Source organism: Xyrauchen texanus, chromosome 13, assembly GCF_025860055.1.
Source record: "Xyrauchen texanus isolate HMW12.3.18 chromosome 13, RBS_HiC_50CHRs, whole genome shotgun sequence".
NCBI lineage: Eukaryota > Metazoa > Chordata > Actinopteri > Cypriniformes > Catostomidae > Xyrauchen > Xyrauchen texanus.
Window position 1 is genome coordinate 19,229,570 of NC_068288.1, and position 21,316 is coordinate 19,250,885.

The window sequence follows — 21,316 nt, forward strand, 5'->3', positions numbered from 1 at the left end:
TGCAATCAGATAGTCTTTTACAGCACAGAATTTTTCCCCCACCAACTGGACTGCGTCACTGAACAGCCCTGATTTTGACACAGTGGCATTCATTAGGGAGGCATTGTCCTTGTCACAAATACCCATGAGCTTATGATACAGAAGGCATTCTGCTGCCACAAGCCCTGCCATATTCCGACCAATGGCACAAGCAATGTCTTTGGTAGCTCTCAGTGCCAAACCAGAAGCCTGCCGTAGTTCCATGTCGGCCTCAGTATCCTGCCCAGCTCCGTCATCTAAATATCTCATAAAATGGGCTTGGTAGGCTTGCAAAACTGCCAGCATGTACAAAGCTGAAACCGCTTGACTTGAAGTCAGGTAGGCCTTGTTCAACAAAGACTAAGTCATCCTGCACGGCATTGAGGTAAGAGTAGGCTACTATCTTCCATGTGGCCACCGAAGAAGGAGAGAGATGGGCCACCAGTGTCTCCTCCATCATTAGGACCTAAATAATATATCCGTGGTCAGAAGCTTGACACAAATTAGAAAACTCAGAGGCCGACTGGTTTGTAATCCTGACCGAGTAAGATCCCAGGACTTTTAAATCTATGCCTACAAGGTGTAGTTGAGCGTTTGCACGCTTAGAAACAGTCGTCCAAGATGGATTCACGATCCTCTGACTGCTTTTCATTTGGCCAGTCCAGGTGCAGTTTCTCTACTGCACGTGTAATAACCTCAAGCAACTCTGTAATAGTTTCAGAGGGCCTGGAAATCCGACCACTAGGAGGCAAGGCCTCAGACTGGCCGGTGGCAATATCCTCGGAATCTAGCACCAGTGTAGATATGGTGTCTTTGTCCACAGTGCCAAAGGAAACCGATGTGTGGGCCTCAGGACTAGGATGCAAATGACCATATGTAAACTCCACGGGAGAACGTTGAGCCGAATCCAGGGAGAGTGACAGAGAGAATCGAAGGTCAGCCTGCTGCTCAGCTTCCATCTCCTCCGCGTCCTCGTCGGCCTACCACAAGTCACATGGCCATGCGACTCACATGTTGTGGGATTCCTCACCAATGATGAACTGCATACACTAAGATAAGCACTTCTTAAAATCCATCCTGTGTTGCCTCTCAAAATGGAAAGTAATAATTCTCACTGAGTCGTTGGTACAAAGTGGAACGGACTTCCATTATGGCAGTGGCGATTCCTCTGAGGGGAAGCACTTAGGGGAGTTAGTGGATGGATGTTAATAGTGAAGAGGAATGCAGCCTGGTCCTCTAGGTTTTTCAATTGTGAAATGTCCTAGCACTGTTAGACTAAATATCTGCACTCTTGGAACACCTTTTGTCCAATCACATTATGACTAGATCTAACTGTTGTATAAACCATTGTATTTCTTTTCTGACCATTTGTGACTGTACTACTTTGTATATCTGTATGTGAATTTAATGTGATATCTGTCCTTCTGTCCTTCTCAGACATCAGACACTGTCAGTCTGACTGAAGCCACTGAAAGGCTAATGCAGGTGTCAAAGACAGTGAAGCAGCAGCTGCCTGCAGGACCTCAGGCTCTGATCCTGTGGGCAGAGGAGAACGGATTCAAACCCGTGACTTCCTACACCAACACCCCCGTCGCCAACCACTTCAACATGCGCCTCAGAGAACAAGGCAAGAGTAGTAACCAAAGACAAGAAACATACAGCATAAGATATCTTATTTTGTTTTGTAAGGGTTAGAGATATTTTAGATGTAGCTCTAAAGACTATTTCAATAACAGAAGTGTTATATAAATGCATTAACCTGATTGCCATAACCAGATTAAACCAATATTCCAGTTTCTAGAAATCTTAAAACAGCTGACATATATCTGCATTAATTAGAATTTTGGGTAATGTAAATCCTTATTCAGAATAACTACCTTGACTGAACATTAATTTATATATGTGCATGTCCAAACAAAGGTAATTCTGGGTGATATTATATTGTGGAAAGCTATTGAAGAAACACATTTTTGGATCAAAGAGGGGACTGGATATTTTTTAACTAACATTTTAAATACATTTAAATAAGACTCTTGTGACCTACATTTTGCAATTCATTGTGTGTGTTGTTGTTAAGGACATTAATGAAAATTAATGTTTTGATTGAAATGTTACTGTAAGATTCACTGTAATTAATGGTAAGAGTGAGCATCTTTAGTATTTCCAGTAGAGAATAGCAGGAAAATTATTTGTATGTCTATGCTTATTGGGATTATGTTGATTACATTTCTGAACTTTCCAATAGCTGTGAAGCATGTAAACATCTTTTTCAAAAGCCTCATCCAGAATATGGACAAACAGATGTGGATGTAAACATGGTCTTTGTAATTTATCAGAATATAATTACATGTATTTGCATTTTGGGCACAATTTAAAACCTGTAAAGTAGTGTATACATTGTGTGCTAATTTTATTTGGTTTTAGCTATGTTGGCTTTGTGTGATTTCCTTGCATCTTCATTAACTACAAAAAAAGTGTTTAACATTATGTATACAAAACAATTACCACATGGGTCATGCCACAAACACCAGTACGTTCATAGTACTGTCTGCTGCTCTCTGCCTCTGAAGATGTCAGGCCAGATTGATGATTTAATCTTGACTGATGTCACTTCCAGATCTAGGGATTATGGATGATGGCATGTTTCCACCAGAACTGTCTATTCTCCGCAATGCCGACCCACTTCCTAAACCCAGCACCCGGGACTCCCCTGTGCGGACAGGGCTGCCCTTCCCCTTGCTGCCCTCCCTGGAGAAAGGCCTGCCATTCCCACCTCTGTTCCCATCTCTGGAGGAGCGAGTGTATCCGGTTGGGGCTCCTGAGGAGCAGCAGGGTGCTCAGAGCGTAGGATTCAATGTGCAGTGTGAGAAGAATAAGATGGTGGTCAGCATTGACAAGGAAACACTACAGGTATCAAACAAAATAATTGACCTATCAGAGACAGTGGACAACCTTTTGTTTACAAGGGTTAGAGGCTGGTGGTGCTTGTCACAATTGCAATTTGAAGTGCCTAAGTAGCAAGAAGAAATAGAGAATTCAATTCAATGGGACAATTTAAAAAGAATGCATTTACACACAATTTTGTTCTGCTTATGTTTTATTAATTAGGCTCAATAAATGTAACTCTTTGAAAAAGAGACAATAATGCACCACGGCTATTATACAACATTGAAGCTGCTGCAAGGAGTTCAAAGGGCACAGTTAGTGCTAAAAAAGTATTTCAAATTTTTGTAGGAATGTATGAACATAGTGAAAAGGTTAAAGAAGCTCAGAAGTGTTGTGTGTGAACCTAGCAGATGCAGTGTGAATATTCCCAGACTGTGTGGGTTGTATGCATTGATGTCAGTCCTAATGAAACCAGAGGTGGCGTAATTGACCACTTCAGAAGGGAGAGAAAACGTCTCGGGTTACATTTGTAACCCTTGTTCCCTGAAAAAAGCGGAACGAGATGTTGCGCTGCTAAGCGCTACGGGGAACAGCTTTAGCTGTGAGCCGAGCTGAATAATGTGTGGAACACATCAATGAACATTGACCGGAATTTATAGCCTCGGCTGATGTAATCATTAGATGCAACTGAGGCCAGGCTATAAATGGATACATCACCAGGTGTCGTCAGATACTTCTTTTTGAAGAGCAGTCCTGGGACGTCCCAGTGCGGCAAAGCAGCGCAACATCTCGTTCCGCTTTTTTCAGGGAACAAGGGTTACACGTGTAACCCGAGACGTTCCCTTTACAAAAAGCTTCACTACGATGTTGCGCTGCTAAGCGCTACGGGGAACGCAATACCCACGCCGCCGCACTTGGGGCTGTCCGGACCCCTATGGTTGTGCAGTGTACTCACAAAAACGCGAGAGGTCTCAGACATGAGCTTCAGATGTCGACTCAAGGGCATAAGAGCCCGGAGTAGCATAAACATCTAAACCATTCAATTTTGATGAATGTGTGCGGAGAGGACCAGCCTGCCGCATCACAAACTTGTTCAGGCATGAGCTGAGATGTCGATTCAAAGGCATAAGAGCCCGGAGTAGCAAAGCATCTAATCCATAAAGTTCAATGAATGTGTGCGAAGAGAACCCTATCGCACCACAAACTTGTCATAAAAACTGATGAATGTGAGCGGAGGACCAGCCTGCCGCATCACAAACTTGTTCAGGCATGAGCTGAGATGTCGACTCAAGGGCATAAGAGCCCGGAGTGCAGAACATCCAAACTAAAAAGTCCAATGAATGTGTGCGGAGAGGACAACCTGCCGCATCACAAACTTGTTTAGGCATGGGCTGAGATGTCGACTCCTGGACATAAGAGTCTGGAGTAGCAAAGCATCTAGCCCATAAAGTTCGATGAATGTGTGCGAAGAGAACCCTATCGCAACACAAACTTGTCATAAAAACTGATGAATGTGAGCGGAGAGGACCAGCCTGCCGCATCACAAACTTGTCCAGACATGAGCTTGAGATGTCGACTCAAGGGCATAAGAGCCCGGAGTGGCAAAACATCCAAACTATAAAAATCTAATGAATGTGTGTGGAGAGGACAACCTGCCACATCACAAACTTGCTAGCCAAGGTTTTAGAGGAGGAGAGCCCTCTGGTAGAGTGCACCCTGAAACCTACTGGCGAAGCTTGACCGCGCGCCTCGTAGGCCCGGGCAATAATGAGGATGCCTCTTTGAGGCAAACCTCTTTTTTTGCAAACCTTAGTGGCCACATAGAACCTGGCAGTGGCGAGGCAAGTGCCCGCTGACAGTTCTTTCTACAGAAAATCCAGAACTGAAGCAAACTGGCAATTAGCTGGTTCTGTAATAAGAACTTTAGTAGAAGGAAACGCATGCAGGCGCATTTGCGTTACTACGTTCAGCCCCTCCCGAGGGGGAGGGGGGGACTGGGCGACTCGGGGAGAAGTAGAGGAGACATTGCGCTATCAACAGAGGCAAAGAGGTCCTCTTCTGCCCTGTAAAATCTACCCAGATCAGTTCCAAGTGGAGGGAGCCCTAGCACTAGAAATGGTCTCGATAACCCCAAGAGAAAACCCTGTGAACCCCATTTGGTACCCTTAGGGGCCAGAATGAAAGGTTTCACAATTCGGGCCAAGGATGAGAAGGTCCTCCCTGTTCGGAATCACCCAAGGCGAGCCATTGAGGAGAGGAATTAGCTCCGAGAAACATATCCTGTTCGGCCAGCGCAGCGCCATTAATACGAGGCAAGACCCTTGCTGGTGAACATCGCCAAGACTCCCGGGAGCAGAGAAACTGGGGAAAGAAATGCATACAGACGCATTCTGGGTCATGTATGTGTCTTAACGTCCAGACCCAAGGGGGCTGGGTGATTTCATGGAGAAGTAGAGGAGACATTGCGCTATCCATAGAGGCGAAGAGGTCCTCTTCTGCCCTAAGATCTCACCCAAACTTGTTCCAAGTAGAAAAAGCCTGGTATTTAAAAAGGTCTCGATAACCTCAGGAGAAAGCCCTGTGTCCCTTAGTTGGTACCCTTAGGGGCCAAACATGAAAGATTCCACAATTCGGGGCAGGGATGAAATATTGCCTTGTGCCTGAGATAGAAGATCCTTCCTGTTCGGAATCGCCCAAGGCGAGTTGTCGAGGGAAGAGATTAGCTCCAAGAACCAAGTCCTGTTCGGCCAGCGCGGTGCTATCAGTAAGAGGCAAAAACCCTTGCTGGCGAACTCTGGGCAACTACTACCTTAGGGTGGAGTTCTTAACTCCCCTGTTGGTATTTCCTGTCTGGACCGTAAATCTGCTCTCGTATACGGGCATCCAGGGATATAACTGACCTGAGTGACAGGAGCTTACCCTGGGACCTAAGGAGAATCCGACATTTCAGAGATACAGCTGACAAGAACGTGGGTCTCCTTGAAGATTTATGTAAGAGGCTACCACTATAATGTCCACCCGCACCAAGACATGGCAGCCTCAGGAGGAGGTATTTCAGGGCCAGAAATACAGCCATCAACCCGAGACAGTGACTGTGACAACCGAGCTGATGACCCTCCTATCCCCTTAAGCTGGACGACCACTTAAGGCCGCTACCCCGCCCGTCAGGGAGGCGTCTGTCGTTAGCAGTCTGCAACAACAAGACGCACCTAGAGTGGGACCCAAGGCAGAAAACCGGGGTCTGAACCACATAGAAAGGGAACGAAGCCTGAGGCACGTAACCCTATTTAGCCCAGGGGTTTGGGCCCTTGGAAGAAATCCCCTGGCTTTTGGCCACAACAAAAACAGTCTCATGAGCAGAAGGTCCAGAGGGATCACCGTGGAGGCGTTCACCCTGAGACCTGGAAATCGTTGATACTGATAACAGTGCAACCTTGACCTAGCCTGACTTTGCTCAGGGTGATCTGAATGGACTCAATCCTAGCGGGAGACAGTTGTTCCCGCATTGTGATAGAACTCCATACGATGCCCCGATAGACAGTGTTCTGAGTGGGAGAGAGGACGCTTTTCTTGGCGTTGAGCCTCAACCCCAGAGAAACAGATGAGCTAAGACGATGTCCCTGTGCTGAACTGCCAGTTCCTGGAACTGCGCTAGGATCAGCCAGTCGTCTACGTAATTCAGAATGCAGATGCCCCAGAGTCGCAAGGAGCCAGCCATCATGCATTGTGAATGTGCGGGTAAAAAGGGCTAGGCTGAGTGAAAGAACCTGACCCTGGAAGACTTCGCCCCCGGAAGTGAACCTCAGGAACTTTCCATGTTGTGGCAGAACTTCTAAATTAAGTATAGAAGTGCATCATAAGATCGATGGTAACCAGCCAAAGAGTTGTAGGGCTTGAGACACGACCGTCTTGACAGGCATCATCTTGGACTTGAACACCCATGGGTAGTTCAAGCTTTAAGATCTAAGCCAGACGCCACCCCTCACCCTCCATGGGAAACGGGAAGTATTTAGTGTAATAACCTAACTCTCTCTCTGGAAGGGGAACACATACCATGGCCCCTTTAACCAGGAGATTGAGTTTTTTTTTTTTTACAAAAAAAAGAAATCCGGTTTATGGTAGTGAGAACACGCCGTTGAAACACGGAAAAGCGGCGAGAGAATTAAATCCTGACGCCCTTATAAGACCTACAGAAAAGAATATAACCGGCAGAAGTTTCCACGCTGCCAGGATCTCTGAGATGGGTATTATATTTTAACACTTCCTGTTGAGGGGTTGTCGGGTGTTTCGCGTCCTGAATAAAATGCAGGAACAGCGAAAACACCCAATTTTGATGGAAGCCTCTGCAACCCGAAACACCAAGAGGTGGTGGGAATGGAGGGGCTTCGAGGGGGTAACGGGAGGGGTGAAGTGAAGCACACGCCCCGTCCCGAGGGGAGCTACCCCTTAATCTAGGCGCAAGACCGTCAGGGTTTTCTCTTACTAGAATTTATAGTCCTGAGGTCTTGCTTCGGGGGCTGGCGAGGGCGGCGAGACTGTCCCCAATCCCTGGGAGGAGGAGCACGACTCGCCACGCTTTGCTTTTGAGCCTCCCTTCAGTCAGGACCGAGGTGGGTCTGAGGCTTGCTCGTCATGCGCAGAACCCACACTCAGGTCGTCCAGGAGGTCAGCCTGGTACGCCTGAAAAACAGCATAGTGTGCAGAGCAGCACCAGCCTGACCTGCTGCTTGATAAGCCCTTCCCACTAAAGTGGATGTTGTCCTACAAGGCTTTGAGGGGAGAGAGGGCTTCTTAAGTGACGATGCCGTGCCCGGCGAGAGATAGCCCGCAAGCGTCTCTTCGACCGGCGGCATCACTGAATACCCCTGTGCCTCAGCACCCACGATAGTCGAATATAATGACGTCGAGGGTATGTGAACACGGGAAGAAAATATATATATATTTTTTATATATATATATATATTTTTTCTTTCTTTTTTTTTTTTTTAGGGGTTCTCCATGAGCGAAAAAGCTCTTCATGGAGGTTATCAAAGAAAGGGAAGGGACCCATGAGGCGTTCCCTTTCTTAGACTGGAAGATAAAATCTATCCCCTAATTTGGAGCGTTTGGGGGTCTCTTTTTCACGTGGCCAGTCCAATCTGGCAACCGCACGAGTAACAACATCGAGCAATTCCTCCGTAGATTTTTTATCGCGGACAGAAAGCTCGGAGGCGGGAAGAGAATCGCGATCCACCTCATGATCCGAAGAAGCGTCGGAACGCGCTTCGAGATCATGTGAAGGACCAGCTGGGTTTGGGGAGAGAGTGTGAGTAAGGGGTCAACCCGTCTCTTGCTCCTCAGCCAAATCCATGCACGAGCCCCACGAACGATCTTTTCGTGAGTACTGACTCCCGGAAGCAAGCGAGGCGAGCACGATGCACTCTGCCTGTTAAAGCAAATTGCAGTGCTCGCACCCGCCCTGCTGCAACGCGAGAGCAGCGTGCTCTTACCCCCAAACAAACAGCAAAAACTGATGTGTGCCGTCTTCAGCTATAGAGCGAGAAGAGGGGAACACGCACCGTTTGCGGCTTTCAGTCATTCTCTTTTTTTTTTTTTAACAGAAGAGAAAAATAGAACAACGTTCACTGCACACTGCCTAACTGATTCTATCTCCTAACAGAGGAAAGAATGTTTTGACAGGGTGTGTGAAACACACAGAAACAGAATCGCTCTGAAAAAAGAGTTTCTGACGACACCTGGTGACGTATCCATTTATAGCCTGGCCTCAGGTGCATCTAATGATTACATCAGCCGAGGCTATAAATTCCGGTCAATGTTCATTGACGTGTTCCACACATTATTCAGCTTGGCTCACAGCTAAAGCTGTTCCCCGTAGCGCTTAGCAGCGCAACATCGTAGTGAAGCTTTTTGTAAAGGGAACCCTTATTTTACAATCAAAATAGTTATGGTCGGAGTTAGACCAGGACCAAATTGTAAGTCTTGTTTGTCAGTGGGAACACACATAATTTTTTGTTAAATTTTAAAATACATTATGGATCTCAGACTTTTAATTCAACATCTTGATAATAGATCTTGTGTGATATGTTGTCAAATGTCAAGAATGTTTTTTTAATTTATGTTTCCTTAATGATGTCTCAGGCAAATGGGTTTTGTAAAGTCAACATCACTCTTCAGGACTCCCAATGTAAAGCAACTTCCAACAACACCCACTATATACTGGAGACTCCCCTGTCTGGCTGCCAAACCACAAAATACCCCTCCCACCCCAGCCCGGTGGTCTTCTATATCAATTCAGTGAGTACTAAAGCCAATGTTTAATCAATAATCTCAGACCATGTAATCTAGTCTTTGTTAGTTTTACTCTGTCTGAAATGTGTTGATGTTCAGACTCAGCTAAGGTGCATTGTCCCCTCTGATATAAGGTATCTTTTTTTGTGTTTTCTTGTCCTGCATGTGTATTATCATGCACTAGGGATGATTCACTTCCACACTGATCTTCTGCGATCATTTCTAACGGAAATTCCTAACAACATATTTTAGACTTCAAGCCATTAGAAAACTGGGCGACCTTCCAAATATTTATCCTTTATTCTGAACTCTAAGCCTCAGGGGCAATTAAAAAGATGTGACCCATGTGGTCAGGGTCTAGAACTGGCTCTGAGAGAGATCCAGAAAACATCAAAGGAGGTTGTTTTCCATGACAGTTCTGTGACAAATTGGCAAGTCTTGAATACATTTCAACATTTCACCTCCGTGGGACAATGTTCACAGGCCTCTGTCACATTTGAATCCACAGACTATCCCAAGCTCACATGGGGAGGTGATTCTCAAATTATAATGTGAATGGATTGGAGTACTTTTTACAATGAGAAGGAGAGCATTTTTTTTTCTTCATCTGCCTTGCGAGTAACATCGAAACATGAAATTGTGCATTCCCATGTCTTAAATCAAGCTTTCTCATCTGTTTTGGCAGACCTGTGGCAAGAATACTTTTAGGTATCTCTGAGTCAAGCAATGTCATTCCAAAGGAAAGTTTTCAGGAGGAAATGTTAAGAGTGTTAGGAAATTGTTGCGTTTGACCTTGCCTTAATACTGAGCAGTTGTGAGCTATGTGTGTTTGTGATTGATAGATTGTTATTAGCCAATCAGAACAAAGGGATGGGAGTGGCTGGCCTGTTGAACATGAAGATCTGGAGTCAGGAGATGTTGTATTCCCTGGAGACCCGGAGGTGACAGAAAGAATTTTACCAGAGAGTGGACATCACACCACTATCTTGGTATGATATTTATTTACATGTTAAAGGTGAACTCATTAATTTTTCCTATTTTAAAAAGTTTTACTTAGTAGTAAAATAAATAGTAATTTTGAAATATATGTATAAAATCATGACCACTGACATAAGATGAAGATTGCAGTCATATCAGTAACCTTGTAAAAGCTGTTTTATTTTACATGGAGGGGGCTGCCATGTTATGATCACAGTTGAATATTACTTGCTTAATCTCAGTTACCACCTTGTTATTGGACACTTTCAGTCATGTATTAAATAAACAGTTTATAGTGAATTTCTACAATGTAGAACTGGTCACTGAAGACTATTGTGTTTGAATGATGCTGCATTCACAGTGCTAGGTGTCAGTTTATGTCGAAGATGACAAGTTTTGAAAATTAATGAGTGCACTTTTAAACTTTTAGTGTTTAGTTGTTTTATTATATAATGAGAGTGAATGTGTTTGTCTAATTACATAGAGTGACAGGGGAAGCAGATTTGACTGTCCATTGACATGCCTGACAAAAGACCCTGTAAAAATCCTGCCCCTAAAAAAATTGTTCTGGCAGAACTTTTTTGTGGATATTATATTTTCTAATCCTAAAATATAGCTTGTTGATCTGTATAGTCTTAATCACCAACCATCAATACATTAACACATTTATTTTGTTTTAATATATTCTACATCACATATCACATGATATAACTGATGCTTCAAATTGTCCTAGTAATAATTTCTTGACTATGTAAAAGTAAAACTTTTCTTATGTTTTCTTTAAGCTTTTGGTTAGCAAGCAAAACAATTATCCTGCTAAACTGGAATACCACGCGTTAGCTACTAGACATTATCTTATCACACCCTCATATAATTTTAAATATTCTTTTTAATATTTTGCCATCTTACCAGAAAGAGTCGAATGTTATGTTCAATGTTATATCCAGACAAATTCAACTATGTTGTACTTTATGCACTTTAAAGTACATCTCGGGTTACTTAACTGTAACCCCTGTTCCCTGTTAAAAGCGGAACGAGATGCTGCGCTGATTTAGTGCTTTGGGAACAACTTTAGGTGTGACCAGCTGTGAATATGTGTGCAACATGTCAAAGAAACTTACCATAATTTATAGCCTCTGCTGATGACATCATTGAATGCACCTGTAGCAAGGCTATAAATAGATGCGTCACAGGTGCATCGTCAGGTATTTTGTCTGAAGAGCAGTCCTGGGGCATCCCAGTGCGGCAATGAAGTGCAGCATCTCGTTCCGCTTTTATCAGGGAACAGGGGTTACAGTTAAGTAACCCGAGACGTTCCCTGTCAAAAAGCTACACTTTGATGCTGTGCTGACTTAGGATGAGGGTGCAAAATTGCTTTAGCCATTACTGGGGCAAAATCTAAGCAGGCTGGCAAGACAAACAGAGCCTGTAGATCCCTAATTCTTTTTAGAGAAGTAATTGCCATAAGAAAAAACATCTTGAAAGTCAGAAGTTTATCAGACGCTGACTCTAGAGGATCGAAGTGGGTCTCAACCAGACCCTCAAGGACTATTGCTATGTCCCATGAAGGGATCCTGGTCCTAGCAGGAGGTCTCAGTCACATGGCTCCAGGAACAAAGCAAGTGAGCAGAGGATGTCTCCCCAGCGGCACCCCGTCAATCAAGGCATGGCAAGCCGATAGAGCGGCCACGTAAATCCTGAGAGTGGCGGGGCATGTGCTTGCTGACAATTTTTCCTGCAGAAAGTCCAGAACTGAAGTAATCTGGCAGTTAACTGGATCTGCATTATGTGCACTGCACCATCTTTCAAAGACACCCCATTTATTGGAGTAACTTCTTCTAGTAGAGGGAGCCCTAGCACTTAGAATGGTTTCGATAACTTCAGGTGAAAGCCCAGTGTCCCTCAGTTGATACCCTTCAGGGGCCAAACATGAAGTTTCCACAGCTCGGGCCGGGGATAAATATTGTCCCCTGCACCTGAGAAAGAAGGTCGCCCCTGTCCGGAATCGCCCTAGGTCAGCCGTCGAGGCGAGACATTATCTACGAAAACCATACCCTGTTCGGCCAGCACGGCGCTATCAGTAAGAGGCAGGACCCTTGCTGACGAACTCTGGCCAAGACTCCCGGGAACAGAGAAACCGGGGGAAAACATACAGGCGCATTCTGGGCCATGTATGTGCCTTCACATCCAGACCCGGGGGGCTGGGTGACTCAGAGAGAAGTAGAGGGGACATTGCGCTGTCTGTTGAGAGGCAAAGAGGTCCACTTTTGCCCGGTAAAATCTCACCCAAATGTATGTTTCCACCCCCGACAGTATTTTCTGTCTGGACAGTAAATCTGCACCCACATTCAGGCTTCCAGGGATATAAACTGCCCTGACTGACAGGAGCTTGCCCTGGGCCCAAAGGAGAATCTGACATGCCAGAGTGTTCAGCTGGTGTGAACGTAGTCCTCCTTGATGATTTATGTAAGAGACTGCTTCTGTGTTGTCCACCCGCACTAGGACATGGCAGCCTCTCAAATGCTAGAGGAAGTATTTTAGGGCTAGAAATACAGCCATCAACTCGAGGCAGTTGATGTGCCAATCGAGCTGATGACCCTTCTGTTCCCCTTGAGCTGGACGACCACTTAAGACCGCTCCCCATCCCATCAGGGAGGCGTCTGTCGTTAGCAACTTGCAACGGCAAGACGCACCTAGAGTGGGACTCAAAGTAAGGAACCGGGGTCTGAACCACATAGAAAGGGTACGAAGCATGCAGCGCGTAACTCTTATTAGCCTTAGGAGACTGGCACTTGGATGAAATCCCCTGGCTTTGAGCCACAACTGAAACTGTCTCATGTGCAGAAGGCCCAAAGGCCTAGCCTGACTTTGCTCAGGGTGTTCTGAATAGACACGATTTGAGCGGGAGACAATTGTGCCCGCATCGTGATCGAATTCCATACAACGCCCAGAACCCAGACCCAGAAAAACCAGATGAGCTAAGACGATATCCCTGTGCTGAACTGCCAGTTTTTGAGACTGTGCTAGTATCAGCCAGTCGTCTATGTAATTCAGAATGCGGATGCCCCGGAGTCACAAAGGAGCCAGTGCTTTATCCATGCATTTCGTGAATGTGCAGGGTGATAGGGCTAGGCCGAATGGAAGAACCCGATATTGGAAGGCTTCGCCCCCGAAAGCGAACCTGAGGAACTTCCTGTGTTGTGGCAGAATATCTATATGAAAGTATGCGTCCATGAGATCGATCGTGACCAACCGGACCAATCGATCGTGGATTTGGGACACGACCTGACTCTTTCTCTGGAAATACTCCCGAAACACCAGAGGCGGCAGGAATGGAGAGGTTTCGTGGGGGTATCGGGAGGGTCGAAGTGGATGATACATGCGCCCCGTGCCGAGGGGGGCTACCCCCGCAAGGCTGGGTGCAAGACCATCAGGGTTTTAAACATAACTGGTGTGTGTCTGTTTCAGCCATAGAGTGTAAACATGGGAACACACACCGCTTGCTTTGTTTATCAGTCATTCTTTTTCTTCTTTTTTTAAAAGAAAAGAGAAAGAGAAAGTTTTCTGCGCACTGCCTAACAATTCTAACTCCTAACAGAGGAAAGTAGAAAGTTATGACAGTCAAGAAGCACAACACACACAGAATGTTCTGAAGACAAAAGATCTGACGATGCACCCGAGACGCATCTATTTATAGCCCTGCTACAGCTGCATCCAATGATGTCATCGGCAGAGGCTGTAAATTCTGGTCAATTTCATTGACGTGTTGCACACATATTCACAGCTGGTCACACCTAAAGTTGTTCCCAAAGCACTAAATCAGTGCAGCATCAGAGTGTAGCTTTTTGAGAGGGAACTGTTTAATTATGACTGTTTTTACTTGATCACCTACATGAAAATAATGCAACAGGCTCATTTGATTAGGTATTGCAAACATCTTGTATTACTGCCAGGGGGAATTATTTTGATAGTTGTCTGAACTTGGCCCAACACTCAGGATCTGTCTTTACTAAACTCCTCCTGACCTGCTTAATGGGAAAACTGCCACTCTGGTCCTTACTGTACATCTACAAAGATATTATCTTTCTCTCTCCTTCATATTTCCCCTAAGTTGAGTTGAGTTCAGTTGTAATGTCCTGTTAAGTTCAAGTAGGAAACTCCACATGGCGTAGGCCAATCTGCGTAAACCAATCAGACAATTATACCCTTCTGTCAAAACAAATAAAATGATTCTCACCTCAACGGTTTTGACTCAAGTTCAGCAGCGCAGCCTTGCATAGCATTCACCCTTCTCCTCCCCAGCATCAAAGGCCGAGACTTGCTTTACGTAAGGGGGGTTAAGTGATTTTATTCAGTAGCAGCAGCATGTCTCATCTTAGATGCAACACCAGTCCTGAAGCAGCATTTTGACTTATTTCAAGCAGCAGCATCTCTCTCTTCTAACAACAGCAGCATATTGATTACTGTCAAGCAGCAGCCTCATTTACATTAATATAATATTTTATAAACTTCTCAGAGAGTCCTAACTAAACTGCCACTAACACTGAATCTCTAAGGGCTCCAGTAATGTCCAGTGCTGATATCAGATTTCCCACTCTACTCTCTGTTTTTCTCTCCTCAGTTCAACTGCACATACCGTAAGAACCAGGATACCCCAGCTGATTTTGGACCTGATGATATCGCTGTAGACTCTGTGGACAATGTAACATTTAATTTGGAGCTGTATAACAATCCCTTCCGCTACCCCAGCATGCAGTCATTCCTCACAATCACTGAGAACAGGCCCATCTATGTGGAGGTATTCATCTGCACTTGTACTTATAGATATACATAAATATAGTACATATACATATTAGGGCTGAATTAAAGGGTTAGTTCACTCAAAAATCTAAATTATCTCATGATTTATTCACCCTTATGACATCCCAGATTACATTTTCTTCTGCTGAACACAAAGATTTTTGAAAGAATTTTTCAGCTCTGTAGGTCCACACAATGCAAATAAATGGGTGCCATATTTTTAAGCTGTCTCCTGAAGTGAAACGCTAGGTGTTTGTAAGAAATAGATCAATATTTTTTTTTTTTTGACTAAAAATATTAACTTCCGGCCAGCTCGTTGATGAGGGTGGAGTTCAAACTGCCTAGCGTTTCACATCAGAAGACATTAATTAATCAACTGGAGTCGTATGGATTACTTTTAAGATGGCTATATGTGCTTTTTGGAGCTTTGAAAATTTGGCAACCATTCACTTGCATTTGTTATGAAAATAATAAATAAAATATTTTTTTGTGATCAATTGTCACACATTATGCATACATTTCTGCATATACATGGTGAAATTATTTATTTTTTACATATCCCAGCTAAGCTGGGGTCAGAGTGCAGGGTCAGCCATGATACGGCACCCCTGGAGCAGATAGGTTCAAGGGCCTTGCTCAAAGGCCCAACAGTGGTGTCTTGGTGGTGTTGGGGCTTGAACCCCTGACCTTCTGGTCAGTAACCCAGAGCCTTAACCGGTGAGCCACCACTGCCCTTATTTTGGGACCTCTCTCTGTAAATATTAATATTCAATAATTGCTATTATTACGATGAATTAATCAGCACATCACGTAATTAATTCAATTTTACATTTTAAGCTAATGACAGCCTTAATACATAAACATGTAGACACGACCTTCTAATAAAAAGGTTTTGGCTATTTCAGCTAAACACGTTACTAACAGGTGCATAAAACGAGCATGCAGTCATATAATCTCTTTAGACACATTTTAAGTAGAATGGGGGACAGAAGAGCTCAATGACTTTCTATTTGGCACTGTCACAAGATGCCACCAGTGAAATGGTTGACCGAGTCTGAGGTAAAGAACTTGACTAGCCTGCATGCTGCAAGTCAGACTCTATCTCCCAACATCAGTACTCTTATGTCTATGGCAGCAAATCCAACATCTAGTAGCAAAGGGAGGAGCAACTCCCAATTAATGCCCATGATTTGGAAATAAATGTTAATCAAGCAATTGTAGTTGTAGTTTTTAGGTATCCACATACTTTTGGACATAGAATGTATGAATATACATATACACACAGTTGTGAAAAAGCAGTTGCCCCATCCTGATTTCTTGTATTTTTTCAAACTTATTTTTTTTTTTTTTAAACGAGATATAACATAAAACAAAGGCAAACTGAGTAAACACAAAATATAGTTTCCAAAAATGTATCCTTTTCCACAGGCCCAGCTGATGTTGGATAACCTTTTTGCTTCAATATATAATATTATCATTTAAAAACAGTATTTTGTGTTTACTCGGATTGCCTTGGTTTTATGTTCGATTTTTGTTTCATTTTTGAAACAATTTAGTATGAGATATACCAAAAACAGAAGAAATCAGGATGGAGGGAAATAGTTTTTTACAACACAGTAACTCTACACATCATATTGTCTAATACAAACATGTCCCATATGTGGTTTTTGATGGAGACGTTTCCTTAGGGGCTCAATAAAACCATTTTCAATGCTGTAACCAGATAAGGGAACCTAATGGAATAATTGAATGAGAAAACATATACACACATTCAAGAACTGCCAAAAACACTTGAATTAACAAAATCTGCTTTTACCATTTACCCTCATGAGTGCTTCTCATTGTATATGGTTTCATGTTACTAATACCAGCGGTAATAATAAAGCGGCTGGTTGGTGAATGTGTCTGATCTATCGAACACTGTTCTGTGTGTATATGAGAAAGTATGGCTGCAGGAGTGCATTCGTGTGTAAAGATGTCTCCCTGTCTAACGCTGTGAAAGAAGTCTGCAGTCTGCTGTGTGTGTACATTTAGTCCGACTGACTGCATGTCATAATTTCATTAGTCAGTGGGGTTTCAAAGGGGGCAGGTTAGGCAATATTTGATATCAGTGGTTGCTTAGGTCCCAGTTTACATCTTTAACTCTTTGTCTTTCTGGGATAGACAGTGGTAAATTCAGGTGTCCTGAATTACATGCATTTTTTAGTTAGATATTTTCTCTGTGTTCCACCGAAGGTCTGGCTCATAGGCCAATGATAACATCAGTGTGGAGGTGATGTATTAAAATGTCTGTGGGCTGGTGCTCTTGATTTATGGTCATATCAGTATAGGATCATGCGCTTATTTAACCTAACTATGTAGCACATAGTGTTGCTCTCTTCAGAATAATCTCCTGAGTGGGGAGTCCAAAAGAAATCCTCACTTATAAGGGCACAATGTTTATGTCATGTACACTACACAAAATGTATGAATTATTGGGGATTAAATCGATTCGGACCAGTGTTTACCACCCTCAAACGGACGGCCTAGTTGAACAATGTTATCAGACACTAAAGAATATGATTCATAAGTTCATGCACAAAGATGCTCAAAATTGGGACAAGTGGCTTTAGCCCCTATTATTTGCAGTATCAGAGTACCAAGCCTCCATGGGGTTCTCCCCATTTTAATTATTGTACAGGCATCGACTGCACGCCGTGCTGACGTCCTACGGGAAAACTGGGAGGAGGGACCTTCAAACAGTAAAAACTATCTCAATATGTTCTTGACCTGAGAGTAAAACTCCACAAACTAGGACATTTAACACAGGAGAACGTCAAAGCCAGCTATATAATAGGGGTACTCAGCTACTGGAATTTACCCCAGGAGATATAATTTTGTATTACTCTCCACATCAAGCTCTAAATTATTTGCCAAGTGGCACGGGCCCTTTGAGGTCACACGGCAAGTCTGGGAAATCAATTATGAAGTTAAATGAACGAATAGAGGTGGAGCACATCAGATTTACCAACCCAGTCCCCTAAAACTGTGGAGAGAGGCAGTACCCATGACTTTGGCGATGGTGGTTCTGGAGAGGGAGGAGCTCGGACAGGAGGTGAACTTAAAAACCACCGATCGAGTCACCCCAGTCACTTTTGGAGACCACCTCTCACCATCACAAGTCACAGAGGTTTCCAGGTTGCAAGAAGAATTCTTAGATGTGTTCTCGCCTCTTCCCAGTCATACGAATCTCATAGAGCACATATCAAAATGACGGCAGGGGTAATGGCACGCAGTTGTCCCTACCGATTACCAGAACCTTGTCCTTTAAAAAGATGGCATTTTCCAAACCATTCGGATTACGGCAATTCTTGATGTTTCCATTTGGGACCCCGGCTGTGTTTCAGCGGCTCATGCACCGAATCCTCAGACCGCAGGCTGCATACGCCGCTGTCAATCTGCATGATATTATTATTTACAGTAATGATTTGCAGCATCATCTGCAACATCTGAGGGCTGTCCTGAGGTTGTTTAGAGTGCGCAACTGGGTGGGTGGAAGTATGGTACTTGGGCTTCCACTTGGGTCATGGGCAGGTGCGGCCCCAAATTGATAAAACCGCAGTAATTGAAGCCTGACCAAGGCCTAAGACCAAAAAGGAGGTGAGTCAGTTCTTGGACCTATAATCATAGGTTTGTACCATCACCAGCCTGCTACCTGATCTCACTAAAAAGGCGGCAGCAAATGACTTGCCAGCCTGAGTCGGGTGTTGGGGGTATGTTAACAAACATTGTCACAGTGATAATTTCTTATAGTGAAAATGTATATGAGAGACTCTTATTATTTAAACTTTGAAGATTTTTATTGTGGATTAAAGAACTTTAATTTGATGATAAATTATAATCTGCTTTTTGTGCAAATATAAAAAAAAAAATACATAACATTTTTTGCCATACATTTATGTGTTATCATATTGAATCGAGATTATTTTGAATCATAAACCTCATATCGTATATTGAACTGAATCGTGAGAAACATATCGTCCCATCCCTACTGTTCACTGATCACTGTGTTTGCATCATACTTGTTAATGCTCTTGTATTATAGTCTGCCAATCTTGAAACTGACCCCCACCTTGGCACAGTTAAATGGAGGAAATGGGATGTGATGTTTGTGACAGCTCTAGTCTGTTATGTTTGCTTTTACTGCATCAGATGGCCAAATTGTTACAACTGAAAGATCCTTTGAGATTTATTCGAGGCACAGAAATCTGACATCAGAATTTTGTGATTCTTGGAAGTATAACCAATTTTACAATGCTCCTTTAGACAGTGTGCTTTGTCAAAACAAATGGACAGCCTGCAAGCATTATATGCTGGTTTGAACCGATGCCTGAGAGAATGTGTGGGGAAAAATAAAACTCACTCATACCAATAAAAAAGGATAACTGAGTGTGTCTGCCAGAGGACTAGAGGTAATATATAGCATCTAAGCATCACTCTGCTGATCCATCAAATACTACAAGAATCAGCTGTGCCTCATAGTTTCATAGTTATGAAAAATGGTTCTATTAGTCAAGGCAGCTTTTCCTTCTTGGTCTTGCTGTCTCTCTTTTTGTATTGTTTACAGCAGATGCACATTTTGTCTCAGAATTTTTTTTTTTGCAAGAGTCACTGTGAGGAACCACTTGTTCTAGATAAATCTTTAAAGTAGTAATCTTTAAATTTTCAAATGATTGTTTAGGGCTCTGAATAAATATCTCACATGAGGTGGTGATGGTATAGCTGTTGTTCAGTCACGAAAACACTTTTCATTAGCAAGTGAATATGGGTATGAGATATTGATATCTCAATTGGTCTTGATGGACTAGAACTGCTAATGCTGTTGCTGATGTTGTTGCTGCAGAGCAAGACTTGCTACTGCTAGAAAATACACAAATACTGAGTTACCACATGGACACGCTGCTGCTGCTGTTGCACATATAGACAAAATGCAAGACATGCTGCACTGAGCATGTATTATAAAGTGCTGCCCAATTAGATATTACAAACAATCCCCCAACAAAGCAGGGAAGCTGAACAAAACGTCTTGGTTACGTGAAGCATACAACTGGTTCTCTTAGAGGGAATGAGACACTGCGTAATCGCTAAGGGGACCTGTCCCATGTCATGTTGTTTAAAGTACTTTAAAACGGCAATTTATTTGTTTATTGGCTGATGGTGCTTAAGTGACACCCCCATGATGCTACATTTCAAGCTCCATAAAGGTACTCACTTTGCACCATCACGTCAGACTTTCGAAAGGACGTAGACATGAACTTGGGCAAATAGCCCAAGCGAGGTCTTAACACAACCCTTGAATACCCTGGTGCAACATCCACACAGAAGGGATTGATCGACAGGGCATGTAAATCACCAACCCTTTTAAAAGATGCCAATGCCACCATCAGGGCCATTTTAAGAGTCAAAAATGTATCAGTATTTGTTGCTAATGTCTCAAACGAAGCTCCTGAGTGCGCTTCTAACACAATAGATAAATCAAATAAGGGAACGCAGATAGGTTGCACAGGTCTAAGCCTGCGTATGTTGTGCATAAAACGCAAGATCAGAGAATGTCTACCATTAGAAACTCCATTAACAAGCACACACTCAGCCGCTGTAGTAGCAACATACACTTTAAACATAGCTGGGGCATTGGATATTCGCTTCGCGCCGTTCCCCAAGAAGCAAAAATTTTACAACAGAACATTAAGATTATTCAAGTTCATCTCGATGTTGGACAGTCTAAGTCTCCAAGTGGGCTAGCACCAACCAATCGTCGAAAAAAGGCATCAAAGCCACATCCGGTGCGTGGTGCCAATTCAAGTCCGAATGGAAGAACGCAAAATTTATACGCTTTGCACCCAAAAGCAAATTTGAGAAAGCACTTGTGCCTCAGTGCAATCAGAATATGGAAGTAAGTCCCCTGGCTGCACTTTTTTTTGTGTTAGCATTCTGAATTAACATTTCTTCAGCTTGGAATTCAAGCGCCTCAGATCCAGAATGGGATGCAAGCCGAGTCCTATTTCGGGACCAGGAAATAACGGCTGTAAAAACTGCACTCTGTCTAAAAAAGACCATAGGCTCATTTGTAGATCTATCTCTATCATACATTGAGTTATATTATGTGTGCCCCGAGACTCTTAGTCATGGAGGCAGTGGCAAAACTCAATCTGAAAATATTCAATGCTCATTTGCCAGCATAATTTACATGGGGAAACTAAGCTAAATTAATTTATTAAAGAAATAGGTTAGACACAAAACCGGTCCCATAATTTAATGGGGGAACAATATGTAGTAACCGGATCGTGTGAATCATCCTCATGGAACA

At 43.4% G+C, this 21,316-nt stretch overlaps 1 protein-coding gene across 1 annotated transcript in view; it reads left to right on the forward strand.

Moving 5' to 3' along the window:
* The window catches only part of LOC127653846 (transforming growth factor beta receptor type 3-like), a 202,136-nt gene that overhangs the window by 157,461 nt on the left and 23,359 nt on the right, over positions 1–21,316 (forward strand). Inside the window, exons 8-12 of the mRNA XM_052140627.1 lie at positions 1,456–1,645; positions 2,636–2,928; positions 9,043–9,198; positions 10,035–10,181; positions 14,792–14,968. Of these exons, the coding sequence (XP_051996587.1) occupies positions 1,456–1,645; positions 2,636–2,928; positions 9,043–9,198; positions 10,035–10,181; positions 14,792–14,968 (963 nt within the window). The remainder of the gene's footprint in view (positions 1–1,455; positions 1,646–2,635; positions 2,929–9,042; positions 9,199–10,034; positions 10,182–14,791; positions 14,969–21,316) is intronic.